The following is a 14,738-nucleotide window of genomic DNA, read 5'->3' on the forward strand; positions in this document are numbered from 1 at the left end:
CACATTTCCTGAATCTCCTCCCGGAGTTGAAGAGGGAAGCTGGCCCCATCTACACCAAGTAAGACCTGCCGTAGGGGCCTGCTTGTCCAGCAGCCCTGACACTGGGATTACCCGGTAGATCGTTTGCTCAACATCTTTGCAGTTCAATCTAGGTCCTGCTTGGGAAGAAAGCAAACTGCAGAGACGTCTGGAATGCCTGTGCCGCATGTTGATGCACGCCTCAGATTAACCTGAGAACAGGTGGCAGTTAGTCTGACCCCAGGCATGGAAAGCACCTGGGAAGACAAGCACCGGCCACGGCCGAGGTCTGCACAGGTCAGGGTGTGCAGGTGACCAACATGCACTGGCCGCCCATAGGACAGCAGGCGCTAAGCTGCTCAGAGCCCAGGAAGCCACCATCTGCCGAAGGGAAGCCCAGGCGGCTGGTTTCCCCGGCCGGGGCTGGAGCCACCGAAGTGGACACGGCCCAGTCCCCGTCCTTGGGGAGGTCAGCCTGAGGGGGGGGGGTAAGAGTCTGGACAAGGATGGCACGTGCTGAGGGGATGCTGGAAAGGTGCCTGCTGACAACCAGGGGGCGGGGGCTGGGGGGGGGAGGGTGCCATTGAGAACCTCTCCCCAGGACGACTCTGCAAGGCCAGGTGCTAACAGCCAGGACTGCTCAGAAAACGGTGTCAGAGGCGCCCGTCTGCCACACATGGCTCGCAGAAGCCTCTCCTCCATGCCGGGCTCTGCGCTGAGTGCTGGAAGACTTCAGCAGACGGGCGACTGTGCCAGCAGGACAGCATCTGCTGCCTGTCGTCTGGGAACCCGCCCCGGAACCCGCCCCAGCGCGGCCGGAGCGCAGGGAGGCATCTGCCCAGACAGGAGGAAGAACGAGCGAGGACCGCAGTGTGACCGAGACTGTGCTTCTATGAAGAGGGCCGCTTGTTCTAGAGAACACTTAGCGGAAAAGAAAGCCTACAATCATGTCCCCCAAATCCAGGTGCCCTCCTGCCCAGGCTGAGGACCAGGGCTACTTCGACGGCCGAGCGTTCCAGGGTGTGAGCTTCAGAGCATCTCCACACGCGCACCCGCGGGGCTGGGAGCCACCAGAAAGCACAGGCAAAGGCACATACAGGCACCTTTTTTTTTTTTTTTTTGGTTTTATTATGAAAACAAAACAAATGCCCCAGGAGAAGGGTCCATGATTACCAGAAACATCAAAGAGTACTTTCTACCATTTTTATTCTGTTGTGTTGAGGCCAGCATTGCAATAAACAAGCTAAAACTACTTACATTGGACTCATTTTCAGTAACTGACATTTACAGGAATATACTAGAAACGGCACTAAAAAGTTTAAGAAAAGTTACGGTAAACTTGCATGCACATCATACAGAAAAGTAACAATTTAAATATAAAAAAGAAAAACTTCTGGAAGCGTGATGCCAGTATTGAGAAACAGGCTACACTGGGGGGAACGCATCCTTTCTCTGGGTGGTGTTTTCCCCAGAGGGCTGTCACAGATGTGGATGTTGCATAAGAACAAAAAGAGAAACGAAAAGAAAACGTATCTTACAGTTTGTAAGCAAGGTGACGCCGCCCAGCATGAGCACGGGTCTCTGCCCCCTGGGCGTCCGGGGCTCCCGTGAGGCCAACGTCCGAACCACATGGTTCCCTCCCCCTCGAGAAGAGGCTGTGAAATCTGCCCTCGGGTTCTCCGTGACACAAACAGCCCTGCCTGTCCAGCTGCAGTCTCCCCAACACAGGGAGATGTGGAGATGGCAAACACCCACAGGCTGACCTCGAGGGGGCTGAGGACGTTCCCCCAAACTCAGAAGAGAAATCGGCTTTGAAGTCTGCACAGACAGCCTTAAGAAACCACAGCACCATCGAACTACACTGCTCAGGATGGACGGCAGCCCTCTGCGCCATGGCGGCCTCCTCCTGGGGGGCAGGGGAAAGGGGCAGAGGTGTTCCAGAACCCATGTCTCCCGCAGAGCCAGCGGACAGTGAAGTGCTCTGAAATGCTTGCACTGTGCCGGGCTCGAGGACCACACGCTCCCCCACCCGATGGCTCACACAGGCGACCGCCCCCCACCATGCCCGCAGCTGGACAGGTGCTCCACAGGAGCCCCCCACGCGCCCCCCAGCACCCTCTGCTCGGGGAGGCGCGCTTGCTGCATGTGGCCAGAGAGATCCCGCGTTAAGACCATCCATCGTGTCATGTATTAAAGTCCTAGTTTAAATATTCCGTTACAGATCTGCTTAGAAAACACCTTTGAAACACAAGGGTAACTCTAAAAAATGGCAAGTTGAAAAATCCACATATATTTTTATTATAAACAAAACTTAATGAAAAGTTTAACAAACTGGCTCAAAACTCACCAAGCGTCAGAATCACCAGCAGTAAGAAACCTGGTAACCCACCACCCACCGCCTCACCAGTGCCGCGTCCAGCAAGGGCATCCGTGACCGTTAAGGGCCGGTGGAACCTGAACCCATTTTAGGATTTGTAAAGACTGCCCCCCTACTCGGATTCTGATGACCAGTCCCCCTGTCCGCCTGGAAACTCGCCACCAGACCCAAGGCAGGACACCCGCAGCTCCGCCCCCAGCACCCACCTCCTAGGGAGGTCTGGGAGAAAGCCCTATCTCAGTCATTTCTGTGCTAGCGGGGAAAATGCTCCAGCAGGGAGCCCGGTGTGGTCTTTGAGGAGCGAACCCTCCTGCGGCGGGAGGCTCCTCCCACCCCATGGCCCCACGGCCCCTGCCCTCGGGGCTGGGAGGTGAGGGGCGCCCCATGGGGGGGGCCTGGACGGCCGGCCCCTGGCACTCGAGGCCGAAGCCACAATGCTCCGAGCTCAAGCGGGCAGTGTGGGGCGTCCCTGCACTCAAAGGCCGCGGGGCAGCCTCTGGAAAAAACAAAACCAAACATAACCTTCTGTTAAACTCTGTATATTATTATTATTATTTTTTTACAATAGAAAGTTAAAAATCAAGACTTAGATTTACTATACATTTTTTTCTCTCAGATTACAAAGTTTATATTATATAACTGGGGTTCCCTAAATTGATTTCTTTTAAAACAGTCCTAAAGAGACCAGAAGTGAGTACAAAAGAACTCAACACACAAAACGAAGACTGAGAATGTGCTGCAGCTGGATAGTTGTCTACGCCTGTACGTCCCCAACCCCCCCCCCACGCGCACACGGAGAACAGACCCCGAGCCCCGCAGGGGGTGGGGCCGGGGCAGGGCGAGCGTGCAGACAGGATTGAGCACCGGCACACGTGGCGGGACGCCAGCACCTGGAGGCCACAGTCCGCCATCCGAGCAGGGGCTGGGGCTCTCCTTCGAACCACTTTTAAAAGGCCTGCATGTCTGCTATTTTTTTTTTTTAATGCATTTCTTTTGCAGTTTTGTTTTTCTTTTAAAAAAAAAAATGACCAATGATGTTAATAAATAAAGTGTTCATATATACACGAAACTGGGAAAAGAGCTCCAGAGTGTGCGGCAGCGGCAGCTCACGAGTCGGGGACACACATTGGGCTGGACTTTCGTAGAAAATTGCTGAACCTTACAAAAAAGTCTCCTTTTGTTTTTTGTTTTTTTAATCTTTTCTTTTTTTTTTCTTTTTTTTTTTTTTAAGTTGAGGTAAAAGTTTCAGTGTATGGAAAGCTGCGCGCGGTACGCGCGGCCCCCGTGTTCCCTCCTGGGAGCTCCCGGCGCCCCTCCCTCCGCGCCCACCCACCTCTCCCCCACCCTCCCTTGCAGAAGCCCAGACTGGAGCCTGTGGCCGCACTGAACCCCCCAGCGGCCCCCCCGCAGCAAGAGGTGACCCCGGCCGGCCGCGGGGCTGAGCTCGGGGTCGAAGGACAGAGACAACGCCTGTTGGCAAAGCTGACAGCCTTCAGTACAGTACCATCTCAGAGAAACTTCCTTTCCAACAATTCTTTCTGGAGCTACAGACCAGGTCGGGCCTAAGAGACTTCAGATCACATCTGACATTGTTTTTCTACGGTCATCAGGTCAGCGCTGGAAGTTGCCATCTCCAAGCAACTGGACTCAGTTACGAAGAAAAGACTTTATGCGGGCTCGCACCTCCTCATAAAGCCTCACGGACACACGAGAAAGATCTCTGACCTATTAAAGCAAAAACTGGAAGATACCATAACACTGAGTTAACAAGGAAACCTGCACAGCGTGGAAGGAAAGCAGTATATTAACCATCGGAGGGAACACTGCAGAGTCTGGGCGTGTGCGACATCGCTGGCTGGGTTCTGCTCTGCGTCCAGGGCTCATTCCGAGTCGCTGCTGTCGGAGCTGGACCCGCTGGAGCTGCTGCTCCCAGAGCCGGAGGAGCTGCTGCTGCTGAGCCGGGACGGCCCGCCCGAGGGCGCAGAGCCCGCTTTCTCTGAGGGAGACGCAGCAGGTGAGAGGCGCCCCCCCACGCCCCCCATGCCCCTGCACTCGCCCGTGCCGCGGCCCACCCATTTCTTCACCCAGTTGCCCTGTCAGTATTAACAAACATGTGCCGGAATGAATACCTACGTTAACGAGGTGACGGGACGGTAAGAAATGCGTTTGGCCTTTGTCCGGGTTCCAGGCACAGAGCTCTGAAAACCCTTAGCATCCCCCCCGAGTAATAAGAATGTCTTTGGTCATTTACAAGGAGCCCCCTGTGGATCACACCCGAGTGTATGCTCATGAGTGACTCGGGGGACGGCTGGTCACCAGGAAAACCGCGGGATTGGGGCTGGGAGCTCCAGGGAAGGGAGACTGCTGCAGATGGAGTGCTAGAACACTCTCGAATGCTGAGAGCTTCCAGGGTCGGGGGCACATGGGGGTGCGGGGAGGGTGGCATGCCCAGAGAGGGGAGGGATGCCGCATGCCCCTGCCGTGCCTCTCCCTGCACATCTCTTCCACTTGGCTGCTCCTGAGCTGTACCCTTTACAATAAACTATACGGCAAGAAAAAGCGCTTTCTAACAAACTGTCAAGTCTGAGCAGAGGATCGTGGGAGCCCCAGTGTACAGCCTGCCAGTCAGGGGTAAGGCAGGCCCAGGACTCGCACCTGGCGGCAAAGAGAAGGGCGGTCTTGTGGAGGGGAGCCCCCCAACCTGTGGGCTCTGAGCTAACCCTAAGTAAATAGTGTCCGAAGGGAACTGAATTGCCAGACGCCACCTGGAGCTGGGATTGCAGACCTGGTGTGAGCAGAAGCCCCCACATCTGGTGTCAAAAGTGTGAGTAAAAATAGCTCAGAGGGCCACAAAACTATCGAAATATGCCAGTCTAGAAAACACGAATGCAGTCCACCAGGAGGAACTAATGGGGTGTGGGGGCAGGTCAGCAGTTCAAAGATAGCCGTCAGTCCTGTGGCACCTACTCTGCCCTTCCCAGGGGAGACCTGAGGGGACCCTCTCCACCTTCAGAGGGAGTGGGCATGGCCAATGGCGGCACCCAGCTGCCACATGATTGTAGACTCTGACCATTCGCTACCTGGGTGCCCCCATCCCCGGGGCTGGGAGAAAGGGATCTGCCCTTTCTTATAGGCTCCAGAGGAAAGAGATAAGCAGTCAAATCACCTGCTCACCTAAAATAAGACCCCGCTGTCCACAAAGCACAGGACCCAGAGACAGGGAGCTGGAACCTGTCTCCTGCCTGGGGACAGCCAGAAAGCTTGCTGCCAGGGGCCAGGACCCCAGTCCCTCTCAAGCCATGGAGTCCACCCCCAAAGACCACAGCTAGGCCCTTCCAGAGAGTCCTCTCCGGGAGGTTCTGGCACAGGGCACTCTCACACTTCCATGTGCTTGACCTTCCTGCAGGAGCAGGGCTCGGGTCCCCAGGTTACAGACAAGGGGCTTGGGGTTTGAGGAGGTCAATAGTGTCATCTAAGGACACACGGCTCCAGAGCTGGTCGAGCCACAGACTGAAGTCTGGGTCTGTCGGCCACCCCGCCCCCGCCGACCCTCCCCTCTGGCCAGAGGACCGCAGCAGGGGCAGCAGCGTGGCCCACAGACAGGTACCTTTCTTGGCGGGCTTCTTATTGTTGTTCAGCTGCCCGCTGACGTCCTGCAGCCGCTTCTCTAACTCCTTCTTCTTTTCCTGAGCTAACTCCTCCTTCGACTTGGCCGCCTGCTTCTTCCCGCTCGTGGCTGTAGAGGAGCACAGAGCTGAGCCGGCCGGCAGCCACCGCAGGTGCCACCCAGCCCTCCCGGATGCTCACGTGTGCTGGGCCCCCCGCAGGGCTGCCACCCGAGCTCCCGGAAGGGGCGAAACGAACCCCTGCCCCAGGCAAAGCCTTTTCTGTGACCCTCACACCTTCCCCACTCCACACAGTGCACAGATGGGGCATGTGCGGCTTGGCAACACTGTCACCCCTGTGTGGAGGGCAGAGTCGAGACCTGACGTGGACCCTCCGACTCGCTGTTCTCCAGCACAGATACGGCTCTCCCTCAGCCTCAGGAGGGAGGCCTCCGCCGCCTGGTAGCCTGTGCCGCCACCTCTGAGTTGGAGGAGAACTTACCAAGGGCCAGCTATGCCTGACAGCAGGGGTCACATGACTCCATCCAGGAGGAAGCAACTGACCCCTCAGAGTGAGGGAGAAAGCCCACTGAGAGGACCGCATGCAGGCCCAGGTGCACCCTGGGTATTCCCTGGGGCCACTGACCAGCGATCCTGCAGCTGCGGGGCTGCCTCGGGCCTGCCCTCCCGCTCACTCCCCAGGACCTGCTGCCCGAAGCAGTGCCTCGTCCCCAGCCAGTAAAGTTGCTGACTTCCAGGACGAGCCCGGGCCAGTGCCAACGTCCGTCCCGGGAGGTCTCTGGACCCTCAACTCCAGGCAAAAGGAAACTGGCCTACCCTGGCTAGGGAACCACTGAGAGGTCACCTGCAACCCTGGTCCCAAACGGAGCCTCAGCATCACTGGCACCTGAATGAACGGGGGCTGGGGGCCGACCCAGGGCTCCTGCCTGTCCTGGTGTCGGCCAAGGCATGCAAGCGCTGCCCACCTGCCCAAGCGCAGGGAAGAAGGGCCCGGCTGGGCACATGGTGGGAACGGGCAGGGAGAGAGGCCCACCCCACTGCCTGGCTTCCCCTACTCCCAGGCCTACAGGGGAGGGGAGGAGAGGAGGCGGGGGTGAGGGCAGGGATGGCGAGCATGGTGCTCTGCCCCCACAACTTACACAATGGCTTCCTTTGCTTCTTCTGTAAACAAGACTTGACGTATCTCTCTAGCTCCCGCAAAGTGGTGGGCTTCAGAGTCTCAAAGTCAATCTCTATCTCATCGGGATTGGAGTCCCTGAGCGAGGGCTCCCGGGACTGGATGATGTGCACCACCCGGCCCAGCTTCTCCCCGGGCAGCCGGTTGATGTCCAGGCTGAGCTGGCGCTTCTCGTCATAGCTCATGGGCAGGCCCTCTTCCTCCTCCTCCGAGTCGTAGGAGGCTGACGCCTGCTTGCCACCCTTCTTCGGCTGCCTGAGGCACAAGGCAAAGAACACCATGGTACAGAGCCCCTGCCGCTGTCCCCCCAGCCCCCGTGGAGCCCCCTCACCCTGTCCCTCCAGCCCCCACGGAGCCCCCAGCCTATGACCCCCCCCCAGCCCCCGCGGAGCCCCCAGCCCATGGCCCCCCAGCCCCCGTGGAGCCCCCTCACCCTGTCCCTCCAGCCCCCGCGGAGCCCCCAGCCCATGGCCCCTCAGCCCCTGTGGAGCCCCCAGCCCATGGCCCCCCAGCCCCTGTGGAGCCCCCTCACCCTGTCCCCCCAGCCCCCGTGGAGCCCCCTCACCCTGTCCCTCCAGCCCCCGCGGAGCCCCCAGCCCATGGCCCCCCAGCCCCTGTGGAACCCCTGCCCATTGTCCTCCCAACACCTGTGGAGCCCCCAGCCCATGGCCCCCCACTCCCATGGAGCCCCCTGCCCCTCACCCCTGTTCTGTCTGGCCTTTTTCCTCTCTAGAACCAGGTTCTTTTACCAAGAGGCAAGCCCTACGTGGTGCCCTGGGCAGAGAGGCCAGAGGGACTGTCTGAGGGCTGCATATGTGTCTGCAGGGACACAGAAGACCCTGTTTCAGAGGTCAGAGCACAATCTGCTCCCAACTTGGGGGTTTCCCGGCCTCAGCCAGGAAAGACTGTAGTGGTCAGCTCTCCTCAACACCACAAAGGCATCTCAGATTCAGCAGGTCAAAAACTGATCTCCATATTCCAATAATCCAAAAGGAGGCAGAAAAGGGGGACAGAGAAACAAAAACCACAGGGAAGACAGAAAATAATGGAATGGCAGACAGAAATGCAATTTTATCAACCATTACATTAAACATAAGTAGTCTAAACACACCAACTAAAAGACATAACCAGATTGGATAAGAAACAAAACTGACTTACATGTGATCCACCAATCCCACTTAAAATACGATGACCGAAGTAGCTTAAAAGTCAAGAGATGGGGGGCCTACACCACACAAACATTAACCGAGAGAAAGCTGCAGTGGCTGTGTTAGCTTCAGGCAGTGGAGACTTCAGAAACAGGAATCGTGTCAGGAGAAGAGGGACACGGCATGAGAAAAGGAGCGACTGACCAAGAAGACATCACAGCCCTCCATGTGTGTACATCTAAAGACCAAGCTTTAGAACGTATAAAGCAAAACTGACAGAACGAAAGGGAGGTAGAGACATCCACAATTACAGTGGGGAATCTAACGATTCTCTCTCCCAGTGATTAATAAAGCAATCAGCAAGAAGAGAAAAGACCCTGAGAACACCACCAACCAAATTAACCTAACGACACGTTTCTGAGGGGGGTTTCTGTTGTTGTTGTTTCCCCCCTAACTGACATTTAGGTGACAACCCAACAGCAGGAGAACACATGTTCAAGTCCACATGGAACACTCCCCAGTTCCCAGCCATAAAATAAATCTTAACAAAAGTATTGAGCATCACACAAAGTATGTTCTCTGACCCTAATGGAATTAAGCCAGAAACCAATAACTGAACCACGTCCAGAAAGAAATCTCCAAATACTTGGAAATTAAACAACGTACTTCTAAATAACCCATGGTCAAAAAGGGAAGTCTAAAGGGAAATTAGAAAGTATTTTGAAATGAAATCATACATATCAAATTTGTGAAGTACAGCTAAAGCAGTGTTTAGATAGAAGTAAGTAGTATTAAATGTTTGTTAGAGAAGCTCTCAAATCAATAATCTAAGTTTCTACTTTAAGAGAGCAAATTAAGTGCAAAACAAGCAAAAGGAAGTAATAAAAATAAGACCATAAACAAAAGGAAGTAAAAGCAGATAAAACCCAATGACATCAAATGCTGGTTGCTTCAACAACCAATAAAACTCATCAATCTCTCTGCAGATTCACCGTGAAAAAAAGACAAAGAACAGACACATCACTACAGGCCCTACAGATGTTAAAAGGACAATAAGGGCACACTGCAAACAAACCAATGCCCATGAATTCCACAATTCAGGTGAAATGGAGCAATGTCTTGAAAGCACCAATCTCCAAAACTCACTCAAGATGAAACTGATAACCTGACTAGTCCTGTATCTACAAAAAGAAGTGAATTCATTGTTAAAAGCCTCACAATGAAAACCCCAGGCCCGGATGCTTTCACTGGAGAATTCTACTTTATATTTAAGGATTAATACCAACTCTGTAAATCTACCCCAGAAATAGAGGAGAGAGCACCTCCCAATTCATTTTCGAGGCTAGTGTTACACTGACACCAAATCCATAGACGTTACGAGAAAGCCTGACCCCTGCCTCCCCTGTGAAAGGGAGGGAGGACAAAACACCAGCACTCCCACCCCTACCCCTCGCTAACGCTGCTGACTAGCTACCCAGCTGCCAAGGCCCAAACCCCCCGTCCTCCTGCTGCAGGCACCAAGGCCTGTCCCTTCTGCCGCCCACCTCCATGGCCACGCTGGCCTCTCCTGCCTGCATGACCCCAACTCCTCCCCGGGCCGTCCTCCCAGCCGCGCGTCCCACTGATGCACTCTCCACACGGACCAGGATCTGACCACTTCCGGCGCAAACACCTCCTGACCTCCCTTCCCTCGCGCAGAGCATAAAACGAGAGGCCTCAACAAAGCTGGCCAATCTCAGCAGCCTCTCCCAACTCGTCTTCCCCAACCAGTCTGCATTCCTCCACGGAACCAACCTTGCCCTAATCCCCACCATTCCTAGAACCCCTCCGCAGGCCTCCATGGCCGTCGCCGCTATTCCCGACTCTCGGAACGCTGTCCCGACTGCTGCCGAGCTTGCGCCTGCAGAGCGGTCAGCCCTCCTCTGGGAAGCCTTCCTGCTAGCTTGTGGGGGAGGCCCGCCGGCCCTGAGTGCCTTCCCCCATGCCCATCTCGCCGTGGTCCCGCCCGTGGCAAGCGTCCCTCGGGGCCGTGCGCAGTAGGAGTGGAGACAGGAGGTCGGTGGGCCAGGGGGGAGCAATCCGTACCAGGCGCGCTGCCCCTAGGACGCCCTGGCCCAGATCAGGAAAACGGCCCCGAAGACTTGAGATGCTGGAGGCTGCGCCAGGTCGTGCGACCGCTGCGATGGCTGCGGTGGGAAGGCTGACCCCACGGACAGCCGCGTGACACCCTCCAGAGCTCGGTCTTCCCAGCACAGGTCTCGGCATGTGCCCCGCTCTCGGACACAGGACCGCCCCGCCCCCGGCCCGTTTCCCACGGCCCGGGCCGGCCCCCGTGTCACCAGCATTTGCAGCCAAGGTGTGGAGGCCCAAATCCAGTACCCCTCCCGCCACACAAGCGCCTAGGGCAGCCTCAGCAACCCGGGGCTCGCGGGGGCCCACCTGCTGGCCACGGCCGTGCTGCTGGCCTTCTTGGCGGGGGCCTTCTTGGGCTGCGCGGGCTTGGCGGGCGGGGCCGCCTTGGCCTTCCTCTCGTCCTCGGGCTTTGCCTTGTGCCTGTCCTTCTCCTTCTTCTTCTTCTCCTTCTCCTTCTTCTCCTTCTTCCTCTTCGGCTTGTTCACCGGGGCCTGCGACAGGGCGGCCAGCTGCTCGTGCACAGCCTTCAGCTGGAAAACAGCAGGCGGCTGAGCGGGGCTCCCCGGGGGCCGGCCCGGGGGGCCTCGGCGCGCCCTGGAGCTCCCTCGGACACGCAGGGAGGCGAGCCGGGAGCAGACGGCCCCAGAGCCCCCCGGCCCCCCCGAGCCTGGGCGCGCTGCAGAGCTCCGGGCCTCGCCGGCGCCGCCTGACGCACCGCTCACCGGGCTGGAGGCCGGCCGACGGGCCCGGGGCGCCCTCAGGCCGGCACAGGGGGCAGGGCAACAGCCCCCTCAGCACTTAGACACAACTCTGCACAGACGTTTGTGTGTCCGTACAAAGGAGATTTTCAACAGCTACCTCTACGAGCCATTTGCACGCCATACGGCAGATGGGCAGGATTAAAACGATCCAGGGCCAGCAGCTGACGTTCACCCCGAGTCGCGACACACCTGGTAGTGGGCTAAGCGCTCTACATACTTTTCACTTCAGTGACCCCCGCGAGGGCCGCAAGCTGCACCTCACAGGGGAGGAAATGGTGTCACAGATCCTGGGGCCACCTTCCCTGTGGCGTCACCCCTCACGAGGCTCAGCCCAAAGTCAAACACCAGCCCCCTGCCGCTAATGGCGGGGCCATCTCTACTCTGCTCTCTCCTCCCTGCCGGAGGCCGGAGTGGGGCCGCCTCATCCCTACGGCAGCCACGGAGCCGGCGCCCACGAGACACTTCCAACTCCAGGCGAGGCACCACATGGCAGGCTGGCATGACCCTGACCTACAGCGCTGCCAAGGGGCCCTCGGAGCAGACGCCCCACCCGCCCAGGTCCCCACCCAGGGCGGCCCGGCCCCGTGGCACACCTGTTCCTGCAGCTCGGCCAGCCGGGTGGCCCGCTCCTCCTCCGAGTCCGAGCTGCCCGAGTCCGAGGAGCTCTCCTCACTGCTACGGCTGCTCTCGGCGCCCTTGCTCAGCACGGGGGCCGCGGGGGCAGGCAGAGCCGGCGCCTCCACTGGCTCATCCGGCATCTTGGCAAACCGCATCTCAAACACGTCCTGCGGGAAAGCAGGGGCCGCCTGAGGTCCTGGACGCCCATGGGGCAAGCCCTTGGGGTGGGAGACCCACACCTGAGCGTCTGTGAGCCGCTCTCGGAGCTGCACCCGCGGTGGCTTCGAAGGCCAGGCCCACAGGGGGACTGAGCCAGCCCTAGCTTGCTCTCCCGCCCGCCCTCCCTCCCTGTCCAGGCACTGAGTGCAGGTCCAGGGACAGGGGGCAGGGGCCATGGGGCCAACAGCCACGGACGCAGCCTTCTAGGAACTGGTCCGCAAACTCCCTTTATTAAGCATGCAAGCCTTCTGTAGATCTGCGTACCCTTATGGCCTCTGGGTCTGAGGCCCTACGAGGCTGCAGCCCACTGCAAAGCAGCTGGAGTGCCTGCCTTTGTCTGAACTATGACCGCTATGGGGCCCGCAGCTGCCGGGTCTGGGGGCCACTTGACATTCTCCCCCATTCCTCGCCCTAGAGCTCTTGACCACAGCATTACCTCTCACTCTGAGTTAGGCCCAAAAATTGGCTCCAAAGGCAAAAGTCTTGTTCCGTCAAAGCTGGCTTTGGAAAGCCCCTTGCCAGCTTGCACAGAGCAGGACCCAGGCTCTCAGGGGCACCTCCCAGCCAAGGTCCCCTTTCCCTGGCGGCCCAGGTTCATTTCAGATGGGGGTGCAAAGCCACGTGGGAGCTCCCTCTCTGCTAAGCTCCTACACCTGAGTCCATACCAGCTCACACTCGTGAGGTGCCACCCCACTGGTCCCAGACTCTCCTCCTGGGGTGAAGACACCCCCAGAGGCACAGATGCGCACAGAGGTCCAGCCTGCTCTTGGCACGTGGCTGGAGGAGCACTGACAGCAGGCTGCTTCCGTGCAGGGCTCCGACCCCAGAGCTGGACTGGCACGACTGCTCAGTGCACTGGGAATCGCGACTCGCAGCCTCTGTGGCCAGACTGCCGAGAACCAGCTTTAACAGGAACAGAACCAGAGCCACCAGCCTCCACACCCGATTTGCACCAGCCCCGCCTGCCTTCCTCATTAAGCTGCACCGGGAGTTTACCAGGTTCGGGAGCATCAGAGAGCAAACATGGAGTAGAACCGTGCAGAGCCTTTTTGCTCCCGGACACAGTGGGGCGTGGTCTGAGCATAAAACCACAGATCCTGCTGGCTTCTGGGCAGCCTGCTGCACCATACTCCAAGGGGAGCCGGTCCACGGAGGTCCACAGCCTGCATTAGCAGAGCCTGGGAAAGGCCCGCTCAACTCAGGAGGACCCAGCAGCACGAAAGACAGCTTCTCCCTCCTCCCATCTCTGGGTTCTGCGTGGCCAAGGGTGACACCATGAGCTGTTTCACGGGGTTTCAAAGGGTTCTGAGTAAAAGACTAGGTAGGAACAACTCACACAACAAATAGCCTGTATTCTGGGGATAATAAAAACTGCTGGAAGAGAGTAGAGATCCACAATTTTTACTCTTTCCTCCAAAAAAAAGTCTTCCAATTACATAACGTTTTAAAATTTTGGTGCTGTTGGGCCACCTGGGTGGCTCAGTTGATTAAGTGTCCGACTCTTGATTTCGGCTCAGGTCACGATCCCAGGGCGGTGGGATCGAGCCCCGCGTTGTGCTCCGTGCTCAGCGAGGAGTCTGCTGGAGATTGTCTCTCTCCCTTCCCCTCCCCCACTTGTGCTCACGCTCTAAAATTTAAAAAAAAACTTTTAACATTTTGGTGCTGTTATTTATAAAAGCAACAACGCATGTCAGAGAGAGAGTGCACTGACCCACGCAGAACTAGGTGGGCAGCACCCAGACTTTTGGCAGAAGGTCACACGCAAGCATCAGGTGCCCAGCCTCACTGGCAGGCCCGTGACAAAGGCCCCCTCGCACAGAGACTGGAGCTGCGGGGGGAGGGACCCCTGCCCTCTCATCCTCCCCCTCCCCGCGGGAACGTGTGCCTGCAGCTCCCGGGGGACAGAGGCTGGACTGTCTGCCACCGTGTGCCCGGGAAGCAGGCCTGGGACCTGGCCGGTGACGGGCACCGCTCAGGAGAAAGGTGTTATGCGGGTGAGGCTCTCCCACAGCCTTCATGGCCGTACATTCTCCGGGAGGCCAGTCTTTCCTGGGTGCCTGCCCCAGATTCCTGCCCCCCCCCACCCGTGCCCCAAAGGCCCCTCTGCCTGAGAGCACCGCTGGTTACCTGGAGCTTCCTGGCCATGGCCACCACCTCGTGGTCTGGGGGGTTGTATTTGTAGCAGTTGGAGAACATTAACCGGATGTCGGCGGCAAAGCCCTGCGCGTCTGGGTACTCACGGCTGTCCATCTTCTTCTACAACACACAAGCGGCGGGGGTGAGGGGCGCTGCCCGGCACCCCAGGGCCCAGCCAGGCCCCGCATGCAGCACCTGACACCCACCACACGACCACCATCCACAGCCAGCCCCGGACCTTGTCCCCGGGAGCCCCGAGGGACAGTGTGGGCGCGGGACTCGAGGGCTCGGAAGAGGCTCTGGGACCCCAGGGAGGCGGCCTGAATCCTGGCTCCCGCAGCCGCCACATAACCTCTCCTTGCTCTAGCTTCCGGCTCTACACGCCCCGTAGCTTTATACACAGCAAAGTCCCTGATGGGAGGAGCTCCAGGGGGAACGGGGAGCTTCCAGTAAACGTTGCTGCCAACTCAGGGCAGGGGCGCGGGGGTCTCCTCAGTTCGCAGATCGAGACACTGACTTCATCGC

The 14,738-nt window shown here is 58.1% G+C and overlaps 1 protein-coding gene across 1 annotated transcript in view; it reads right to left on the reverse strand.

Annotated features, from left to right (window-relative positions):
- Nucleotides 1–3,744: 3,744 nt before the first annotated feature.
- The window catches only part of BRD3 (bromodomain containing 3), a 35,943-nt gene continuing 24,949 nt past the window's right edge, over nt 3,745–14,738 (reverse strand). The window contains exons 7-12 of the mRNA XM_088018986.1: nt 14,205–14,333; nt 11,834–12,025; nt 10,786–11,009; nt 7,161–7,453; nt 6,003–6,131; nt 3,745–4,391 (exon numbers count right to left, since the gene is read on the reverse strand). Of these exons, the coding sequence (XP_087875112.1) occupies nt 4,276–4,391; nt 6,003–6,131; nt 7,161–7,453; nt 10,786–11,009; nt 11,834–12,025; nt 14,205–14,333 (1,083 nt within the window). The 3' untranslated portion in view covers nt 3,745–4,275. The remainder of the gene's footprint in view (nt 4,392–6,002; nt 6,132–7,160; nt 7,454–10,785; nt 11,010–11,833; nt 12,026–14,204; nt 14,334–14,738) is intronic.

This window comes from Eumetopias jubatus, unplaced genomic scaffold (genome assembly GCF_037043125.1).
Source record: "Eumetopias jubatus isolate StellerSeaLion01/CBP00866 unplaced genomic scaffold, mEumJub1_p1.0 scaffold_15, whole genome shotgun sequence".
NCBI classification, from domain to species: Eukaryota; Metazoa; Chordata; class Mammalia; order Carnivora; family Otariidae; genus Eumetopias; species Eumetopias jubatus.